Genomic DNA, 10,329 nt, shown 5'->3' on the forward strand with positions numbered 1-10,329 from the left:
TCGAACTCATAGAGATCCGCCTGCCTCTGCCTCCTGAGTGCTGGGATTAAAGGCGTGCGTGCGCCACCACCGCCCGGCTTTGTTTTGTTTTTAAACACAGCTCAGTGACCTAGAGCTGGCTGATTCAGCCTTGTCTGCTATCTCGCCTGGCCATCCAGGAAGTCCCAGCCGTCCTCCTGCTTCTGGCATTGCATTGCTGAGATTAGAAGCCTGTGCCACCACATCCAATTTTTTTTTAAAGATTTATTTATTTATGTATACAACATTCAGCCTCCATGTATGCATGCCAGAAGAGGGCACCAGATCTTATTACAGATGGTTGTGAGCCACTATGTGGTTGCTGGGAATTGAACTCAGGTCCTCTGGAAGAGCAACCAGTGCTTAACCACTGAGCCATCACTCCAGCCCCCACATCTGATTTTTTAAAAATATTTATTTATTTATTTATTATGTATACAATATTCTGTCTGTATGCCTGAAGGCCAGAAGAGGGCGCCAGACCTCTTTACAGATGGTTGTGAGCCACCATGTGGTTGCTGGGAATTGAACTCAGGACCTTTGGAAGAGCAGGCAATGCTCTTAACCACTGAGCCATCTCTCCAGCCCCCACATCTGATTTTTTATGTTGGTGCCAGGGATCGGAATGCTGGTCCTCAGACTTGTGTGGCAGATGCTATTCACTGAGCCATCTCCCCGGCTCTGGCTGTTTGTCCCACAGACATCTGGAGCTCCCGGGATCTGCGAGCATGTGCAGTGCCCGCCCTAGTAAATGCCACCTGTCCACATATGCCACTTCAGTTCCTCGGTTTTGCAAACATGGTCGGAACATAGGGCTGATTTTGGGCTTAAGTGTGAGCCAGCATGGTAGCAGCAAGTATCAGGCACACTGCCCTTCTGGAAGCCAGCCTGCCTAGTTTCACCATGTCGTGTAGCCTGAGGACAGCTGGCTGGGTGGCCGAGCTACAGGGAGTGGGGGAGGAGTGGTTACAAAGGACGCCACCCAGGCAGCGCAGGCCCACCTGTCAGGGTTGTCTTCCGGGCAGCTTGGCAAGGGCAGGGACAGCTGCAGTTGGAGACACCATTGGCACTTAGTGGGCGTGCCCGGCGGGGCAGGCACAGAGATGGGGGATGGCGGGCACGCGAGGAAGGCTTTTGAAGGTGCCACTGAGGGCTGGTAGCTGCTGCCTGCTGGGCACGAGGTGGCCTTGGCCTTCCTGCCCCACTTAGGCCATGCAGGCTAACTGGGGCCACGTGTGGCGACATTGGTGCCTGTGGGGCCATGGACAGTGCGGTGGTGGGTGGGTGGGGGACACTGAGCTGGCTGTCCAGGGAGGTGGTGCTTGGAGAAAGGTTGAAGATGGAGGAGGACACAGGGAAGCTGCACCGTGGCCTCTGGAGGCTGGGGTATAAAGTTCCCCACAAGGAAACTCAACCTCACTAACTTCCTGCCCGGTGTCCTGTTGCTGGGCTAGTGTGTCTTGGGGACAGGGAGCCCTGGAGGGGCCAGGCTCTCCCATCAAGGGCACCGAGGCGATGCCATATGTGTGTCGGAGTCCGTGGCTGGGCACTGCAGCGTCCCCACAGGCCCAGTCTGCTTGCTCTCCAGGCACATGGCCTCCAGATGAGCAGGGGTGGGAGGCAGCGTTGCTGAACCGCACCCACCTGAGATGACACTGTACACACAGTTGACCGTGTGCCCGTGAAACTTTGTTGAGAATGCTGTCAGGTTAGGCCGCACACTCCAGCCCTGTTCAGACACTTCCAGATCTAGAAACTGCCTTCAATCCCAGCAGTCATAGGAGGCAGAGGCAGGCAGAGCTCTGTGAGTTCCAGGACAGCTGGGGCTGCACAGAGAAACTTTGTCTCAAAAATAAAAAACACAAATGCAGAAGCCATGTTAGATAGGTAGTAGGCTCAGCAAGGGTTGCAGGCCTAGAGGAGACCAGGCTGGGCCACCATGGGGTCCAAGTGGAACAACGTGTGGAGCAGGCCCGTGTTGCATGCTTTTGTCCAATTCCCCAGTGTCCTTCCTGCCCCAGAGCCCATCCAGGAGCCAGCAGGATTTCAGCTGGCGCACAGGCATCTGGGTGTGAACTAATCCTCCTGCCTCAGCCCCTGAAGCACGCATCACTGTCACCTCACCCCACCCATTTCTCCTTTGACACATGTGGCAGCCCAGTGGTCACTTCTGGGGCTAGCTTCATGGAGCTGTTGTATTCTGCTCCCCTGGGAGCCTATCAAGTGCACACCTTGTAAGGGATGACCTGGCAGTAGGCGGGGTTTAGGGCCGTGCGTTTGTGCACGCGTGTGCACACACATGACTGTATGTGTGAGCATGTATGTCTGTGTGCATGTCTGTGTGTGTGCATGTATGTGTGTGTGCGCACGCACGTGTGTGTGTTGTCTATAACATCTCTGCACCTGCATCCGTTGTAGAAAATGCTGGAGTGCACACTTGTGAAGATGGAAGATTTATCTGGGCTGGAAGTCTTGGCTTTGGCCTGAGGTTGATTTGGGATGTTGGGGTGCAGAAGGGTCACGTCTCAAGCTGTCTCCTTCAAGGGCACTCCTCAAACTAGGCCCTGCCTATCCATTCTGGGGTGAGGGGAGGTGGCAAGCACAGCCCAGAAGAGAGGGTGCATTTTATTACCCCCACACCCTCCTCACCCCAGTCCGAGTGGCAGACTTTACCCCTGTTCAGAGTCCAGGGCAGGGGCCACCATAGGATCACATGCACAACACGTGCACCCCACTGTGCTCTGTGCCCGGAGTCCCACGTCCACTCAGCCATCTCTGGGTCGCTTTGGACATTTCCTGTCTGTCTGGGTCCCCCAACTGTCACGTCAGGGTTCTAATAGTCCAGCTAAAGGGCGACTGGTCGCTTGTGCTATCCTTTGCCTGAATGCTGGGGACGCTGGGCTGCCCCCTAGTGTCGGGGCTGGTGGCACTGTGCACGTTTTACGGATTTCCATGGGAAGTGTGGTGCTGGGTCAGGCAGTGTCCCTAGCTGCCTTGGGAGGCCCTGTGATGCTGGGGTCATGGGAGGTCCCTCCTGACCTGCTTGTCCCTCTGACATCCTCAGGTGTAAAGAGCTGTCTCCCTGCTGTCTGTCCCCACGTGTCATTAAACACATTAAGCTCATAGGACAATAGGAGGGAGGAGGGCCAGGGAGAAATCCGACTCTTGAGACCCCCTGGTGTGTCCTGGGCAGCTCTGGGTGGCATGTGGGCAGCAGGTGGTAACCGTCTTCACAGCGGGGTCAGTGGAGAGGCCAAAGCACATGTGCACCAAAGAGCCCTTGCTAGGGATGTAGGTGGGTGACCCCTGTGGATGGGTGAGGGGGGTGACCCATGTGAATGTGGGGGAGTGACCCCTGTGGATGTGGGGGGTGGCCCCTGTGGATGGGTGAGGGGGTGACCCCTGTGGATGTGGGGGAGTGACCCCTGTGGATGGGTGAGGGGGGTGACCCCTGTGGATGAGGGGGAGTGACCCCTGTGGATGGGTGAGGGGGCTGACCCCTGTGGATGTGTGTGTGGACAGCTGGAAGGCCTTTGTCTCCCAGCCTTTGTCCTCATGGTGCTGATGGATAGAAGGCAGATTCAGGGGCTCCAAAATTGCCATAATAGGGACAGGAGAGTGACCCTGTAGAGTCCTAGGGAGGCCCCTGTGACCACATGTGAAATGATCAGTAGTAAAGAGGCCACAGCTGTGGCATTGGGCTCAGTGGGGAAAGTGCCTTCTTGGCACTGGGCACCTGTCATCTCAGAACTGGGCCATTAGGGAACGAGAACACATTCAACCAGGAATTCTAGCCTGGGTCATGGGGTTCCACGTGCCTGCTGACCCTAGTGAGGCAGGGTTGTCCTGTAACAGAATCCTCTGGCCCCGAGCCGATGGTGCCCAGTGGGCTAGCTGGCTTTGGCTAGATGTTCCCATCCAGGCTCAAGGGTACCTGGCCTGTCCTTGCCATCCCGATAGGCTAAGCTATGGAGAAGGGAAGATGACTCCTTCCGGAAAGAGCCCGGACTCCTCTGAATATGTAAGACGATGACATGGGGTGGACAAGGGCAGTTCTGTCTCCACTGTCACCCCGCCCTGTCTCTCCAGGTGAGTGGCATCAAGGCCCTGTATGAGTCGGAGCTGGCTGACGCCAGGCGTGTGCTGGATGAGACAGCCCGGGAGCGTGCGCGGCTGCAGATTGAGATAGGGAAGCTGCAGGCTGAACTGGACGAGGCCAGGAAGAGGTGGGTGTTTGATGGGGGGACCCGGCTTGGTGGCTGAAGTGCTTGTCCTACAGGAGTAGGATGAGTCTGGATCCCCACAACCCACTGGCAATGCCAGCACTGGGGATGGGTGAACCTGGGGAGCGACTGAGGAAGGACCCCATGCACACACATGTAAACATGAGAACACACATCAGAGGACACTAGAGAGGTCAATGGTCATGCCTCGGGTACACAGGTCCAGTAGACCTGACCCACAGCAGCCAGGGATGGGATGACTGGGGTCAAAATGGAGCCCCATGGCCGCCAGCCTGGAGCTGCTGCAGATGGCCTGGCATGGGCACACGCGTTTTCAGACTGGGCGCCTCGGGACAGGTGAAACCCCTCTGAGGCTCTTGAGCCTTTGCAGACATGCTGTTCAGGGACAGCAGGCTCAAGCCTCTCTGCTCTCCTTAGCCTGTGTGATTGTCCCCTGGGGTCCCAAGTGTGCCCCTCACCAGAAGCCCTCCTCTTCCCTGTGCCTGGCAGCCCCTGGCACTCCACACCAGGGACTGGAGGTTCACCCAGGATGGTGGCGCAAGGATGAATTGCAGCCAGTGTTCTATGGCTGAGCGGCTTCCTGGGCCCCACCCAGAGCTGGCTTCTGGGTGCTGCACTTCTGTAGGCAGCTAGGCAAGGTGTGGGCACCTTCAGCCCCGACAAACACGGCTGGTGTAGCCCACTGTGTATGGCCAGTGCTTTGGTAGGGTTAGGTTTGGTGTGAGTTTGCTAGTTTTGTTGTTTTTGAGACAAGGTCACACTCTGTAGACCAGGATGGTCTCAAACTTGAAGCCATCCTCCTGCCTCAGCCTCCCAGTCTGCCTGTAGTAACTGACAGGGACCGTGGTGATGTTACACTTGGCCTCCCTGGAGCTTCTGACCGCTCACCCTCCTTTCAGTGCCAAGAAGCGGGAAGGTGAACTCACGGTGGCCCAGGGCCGCGTGAAGGACCTGGAGTCCCTGTTCCACCGGAGCGAGGCAGAGCTGGCCTCAGCCCTCAGTGACAAACATGGGCTGGAGACCGATGTAGCTGAGCTCCGAGCACAGCTGGCGAAGGTGGGTCTGGCGATGCTGATGTCCTGCTTCCCGGTTGACATGGAGAAGCCCAGGTGGCAGCCGAGCCAGGTGGCCGTCCCCTCAGCTCGCTGCCCTGTGTCTCCCAGGCAGAGGATGGTCACGCCGTGGCCAAGAAGCAGCTGGAGAAGGAGACGCTGATGCGTGTGGACCTGGAGAACCGCTGCCAAAGCCTGCAGGAGGAGCTGGGCTTCAGCAAGAGCGTGTTCGAGGAGGTAAGCATGCGTCAGCTGGACAGACACCCTCCCCAGCTCCTGGAAACCACCCCTTCCACAGGGCCACCTCTTGGCGTCTGCTCCAGTGTTTCCTGTCCCCTGCAGCTTCTTACAGATTCCCTCTTTTGGGTTTTATTTGGTTGTTTTTGTGTTTCTTCATTTCTTCTGGGGTGGGAGGAGGGCTCATGTAGCCAGAATAATGCAGGCCTTCAGATTTGGAGCAGCCACCTTCACCTGAGGGGCCATCTTGCCAGCCTTGGGTCTCTCTTGACATTGGTCACTGGATTTCCAGGCCGTCTGAGTCATTGAGAATCTCATATCCAAAATGTGAAACTTAGTTGGTACAGTATCGCAGTCTTTAGTCCCAGCATGAGGGCAGAGGGCAGAGGGCAGAGGCATGCAGGACTACTGGTCTACACGGGGAGTTCCAAGACAGCCTGGGCTCTTGAAAGACTAAACAAACAAACAGACCAAATCCAGCTTAAATTGGGTCAGCAAGATGGCTCAGTGGTTAAAGGAGTGTGCTGCCAAGACTCACAACCTCAGATGAACCCCCAGAAACCACATAGAAGAAAACTGACCCCACAAATTGTCCTCTGATCTCCACAGCCGTATCCTGGCACAATAACACCCCCACGGGCTGGAAAGATGGCTTAAAGGTTAAGAGCACTGATTGTTCTTCCAGAGGCCCTGAGTTCAATTCCCAGCAACCACATGGTGGCTCACAACCATCTGTAATGAAATCTGGTGCCCTCTTCTGGCCTGCAGGCACACATGCAAACAGGATACTGTAAACAAAATAAATAAATAAATCTTTTTAAAAAAAAACAATAACAGCCCCACAAATACACACTCATAAAAATCAATGTCAAAAGAACCTTAACTTAGCCTGTCTACTTAAGGTCACCATCCCAAGTCTGAGGAACAGGAAGTGACCTTGATTTATGGAGACCTCATTCAGCCAACGTTGGGGTCTCCCCCTAACCCTCTAGCACTCTGGGGTGCTGAGCATGGCTGGAGTGACCAAGCCTAGATGCAGCTCTGCCCCACAGGCTCCCAGGGACCCAGCCATCACACTGCCCATTGTGTCATCACAGCCCAGAGCAGTGGCCCCGGCCCTGCCTGTGGTCACTGCTGAGGAAGAGCCTGGACAGGAGAAAGGCCTGTGGAGGTGTGGGGCCACAGGCAGTTCTAGCCAGGGCCAACCAGAGGGGCCGCTGCCCTGCCATGCCCCGAGGCCATGTGAGCTTCAGTGTAGAGCCCTATGAGGGGAGCCCCGAGGGACCCTGACCTCAGGAAGGAACCCACAAAGAGACCTGTGCAGGACTTGAGCCTGTGGGCGAACTGATTCCGGGGAGAGTCCTGTTTGAGACTGGAAACCATGAGGGGAGCTGGAGAGGGACCTCCGAGGGTGTTCACAGACCAAGGCCCTGTGACAGGACCCAGGAGGCAGACCCAGCCTGCAGATGGCCCTAAGAGGAACTGCCTGATGGCAGCCAGACCTCTGAAGAAGACTGTGGAGGGTTGTGGGAGGGAGCTCAGCCCAAGACCACTGAGGGGGTGTGTGAGGCAGAGCCTGAGGGGGCTTGCGAGGACCCCTGGGAAGACACTCTCAGAAGGAGCCCTAGGGGCTCCCAGGACTTGGAAGAGACACCTCCAGGTCCCTGCGAGAAGGCAGATGAGGGGTGCACAGCCAGGAGCCGCCTCTCGAGCAGCCGTTCGGGGCACCAGGAAGGTATGTGTTCTGTCCTGAGAAGCTTGTGGGAGGCCACTTAATCCTAGATCCCTGTGCTAGAGTCGGTTTTGTAGGGAAACTAAGATCCAGTCAGGCGGTGATGGTCACACTTTTAATCCCCGTCATTGGGAGGCAGAGGCAGGCAGATCTCCGTGAGTTCCAGGATAGCCAGGGCCCTGTCTCAAAAAAAAAAAAAAAAAAACAAGAAACAAAACAGAGTTCCATCCGAGTCGATCCCCACCTTCTCACATTACCGTCTTCCTGTGGACGCAGCCCCCAGCTGGATCTGGAACTCCAGGCACCTGGGTAGGCTCTGTCAGTGGCTACCTTAGATGTCTTGTTATCGTTTGGAGGCAAGGTCTCACTATGTAGCCCTGGTTAGTCTGAAACTTAGCGTGTAGACCAGGCTGGCCTGGAACTCATGAAGGTCCGCCTGCCTCTGCCTCCCGAGTGCTGGGATTAAAGGTGTGCTCCCACTCAGCTCCTGGCATTCTTTTTTTTTTTTTTTTTTTTTTTTTTTTGGTTTTTCGAGACAGGGTTTCTCTGTGGTTTTGGAGCCTGTCCTGGAACTAGCTCTGTAGACCAGGCTGGTCTCGAACTCCCAGAGATCCGCCTGCCTCTGCCTCCCGAGTGCTGGGATTAAAGGCGTGCGCCACCATCGCCCGGCTCCTGGCATTCTTTAAAAAATTTTTAAGATAGGCTCTGCCTATGACTGTGAGCTCAGGCTGGCATTGAGGTTGCAGCCATCTCTTGTCTTTGGCTCGGAAGTGCTGGGATCTCGTGACCTTTCATGCCCGGTTCTCTCAGCATGACCCGTTTCATCAGGGTTCCTCCGTGCTGTAGACTGTATCAGAGCCTCGCTCCTGTTCGTGCCCGTATACTCTTCCAGTGTGTTCACGGCCCAGGCTGTTGTCCATCGTGGCTGGGGCATCCACACGCTTGATCATTGGTGAGTTGCAGCCTGGCACAGCCAGGTCATTGCCTTCCTGCTCATAGGAGGTGCGGGAGACCCGGCGGAGGCATGAGAGGCGCTTGGTGGAGGTGGACAGCAGCCGGCAGCAGGAGTACGACTTCAAGATGGCGCAGGCCCTGGAGGAGCTGCGCAGCCAGCATGATGAGCAAGTGCGGTTGTATCGGCTAGAGCTGGAGCAGACCTACCAGGCCAAGGTGCAGCCATGGAGGAGAGGGAAGGGGCGCCCGATTCTCTGCCACCTGTGCTCATACTCCCCAACTTCTCCAGCTGGACAATGCCAAGCTGAGCTCGGACCAGAATGACAAGGCGGCCAGTGCCGCCCGTGAGGAGCTCAAGGAAGCCCGCATGCGCATGGAATCCCTCAGCTACCAGCTCTCAGGCCTCCAAAAGAAGGTGATGGAACCTAGCCCTGCCTGCCAAGCCCATCTCTGTGACTCCAAGACTCTAGTCCTCCCCCATCCTGCCCATCCCACCCCTCCACCCACCCTTCTGGTCCCTCACATCTGAGGCTGCAGAGGCCACACTGTGACCCTGCCACACCCTCCCCAGGCCAGCGCTGCAGAGGACAGGATCCGCGAGCTGGAGGAGGCCATGGCTGGGGAGCGCGACAAGTTCCGCAAGATGCTGGATGCCAAGGAGCAGGAGATGACAGAGGTGCGCAACGCCATGCAGCAGCAGCTGGCTGAGTACCAGGAGCTGCTGGACATCAAGCTGGCCCTGGACATGGAGATCAGCGCCTACCGCAAACTACTGGAGGGCGAGGAGGAGAGGTGTGTGGGGCCAGGGGCCTGGAGATGAGGGAGGGCCCAGGAGAGTGGGTGGAGTTCCTGAAAACTGGGGGCGGGTCTAGATGTCTGGTGGTCAAGGCCTGGAAGTGGGCAGGGCTCCTCAGGCCAGGCCATGCCTTGCCTCCTGGCTACTCTCACACTTCCCTCCCTGCAGACTGAAGCTGTCCCCTAGCCCGTCTTCCCGGGTCACCATCTCTCAGGCCACCTCAAGCAGCAGCAGCAGCGGGGTTGGCATGTCCGTGGGGCGGGGCCGGGGCAAGCGCCGACGACTGGAAACTGAGGACACCCAGGGTTCACGCAGCAGTGCCTCAGGCTCAGGCATAGGCGTGGGCAGTGGCTCCCTCCTGGCACAGCAGGCCGCAGTCACAGGTGTTGTGAGCATTGACGAGGTGGACCTGGAGGGCAGGTTCGTGCGACTCAAGAACTCCTCGGACAAAGTGAGTGAGGGGCTGGGTGGCTAGGGCCCATGCTCCCATCCCGAAGGCGGGGGTCAAGAACATGCCTGGGTTTCAGGACCAGTCTTTAGGGAACTGGAGGATCAAGAGACAGGTCCTGGAGGGTGAGGACATCACCTACAAGTTCACACCCAAGTACGTCTTGCGGGCCGGCCAGACAGTCACGGTAGGTGCCAGGGAATTTGGGGCTTGGGTGGTTCCCAACACTGAGTCCCAAGGTGGGAGGCATTATGTGGACTCCCTGTTCTGAGACCAGCCCGGTGGCCACTAGCTGCCATGTATGACTGCCACACCCCTCAGGGTACCTTACTGTCCAAATGGTATCCTGTGTCTGAGGCCTGGCAGTTCAGTTCAGGGTAGAACATCTGGGCCCCAAGGTACTTGGGATTGCAGTGTGGCTCTGCAGCCGAGTGTCTGGGCCACTGTGAACTTGTCTGTCTGTCCACGTCCTGGGCCACTGTGAACCTGTCTCTCTGTCCACGTCCTGGGCCACTGTGAACCTGTCTCTGTCCATGTCCTGGGCCACTGTGAACCTGTCTCTCTGTCCATCCACGTCCTGGGCCACTGTGAACCTATCTCTGTCCACGCCCTGGGCCACTGTGAACCTGTCTCTGTCCATCCATGTCCTGGGCCACTGTGAACCTGTCTCTCTGTCCATCCATGTCCTGGGGCCACTGTGAACCTGTCTCTCTGTCCATGTCCGGGGCCACTGTGAACCTGTCTCTGTCCACTTCCGGGGTCACTGTGAACCTGTCTCTCTGTCCACGTCCGGGGTCACTGTGAACCTGTCTGTCCACGTCCTGGGCCACTGTGAACCTGTCTCTCTG

At 57.1% G+C, this 10,329-nt stretch overlaps 1 protein-coding gene across 2 annotated transcripts in view; it reads left to right on the top strand.

Moving 5' to 3' along the window:
* Positions 1-10,329, top strand: part of Lmnb2 (lamin B2) — a 15,924-nt gene that overhangs the window by 3,305 nt on the left and 2,290 nt on the right. The window contains exons 2-9 of one of the 2 annotated variants that reach the window (XM_005359018.2): positions 4,108-4,244; positions 5,162-5,318; positions 5,426-5,551; positions 8,283-8,453; positions 8,527-8,652; positions 8,809-9,029; positions 9,202-9,484; positions 9,561-9,668. In XM_005359018.2, the coding sequence (XP_005359075.1) occupies positions 4,108-4,244; positions 5,162-5,318; positions 5,426-5,551; positions 8,283-8,453; positions 8,527-8,652; positions 8,809-9,029; positions 9,202-9,484; positions 9,561-9,668 (1,329 nt within the window). Of the gene's footprint in view, positions 1-4,107; positions 4,245-5,161; positions 5,319-5,425; positions 5,552-6,374; positions 7,239-8,282; positions 8,454-8,526; positions 8,653-8,808; positions 9,030-9,201; positions 9,485-9,560; positions 9,669-10,329 lie in introns of those variants that run through there. The other variant, XM_026785201.1, reaches the window with a different exon arrangement.

This window comes from Microtus ochrogaster, linkage group LG1, assembly GCF_000317375.1.
Source record: "Microtus ochrogaster isolate Prairie Vole_2 linkage group LG1, MicOch1.0, whole genome shotgun sequence".
In the NCBI taxonomy this organism is placed as follows: Eukaryota; Metazoa; Chordata; class Mammalia; order Rodentia; family Cricetidae; genus Microtus; species Microtus ochrogaster.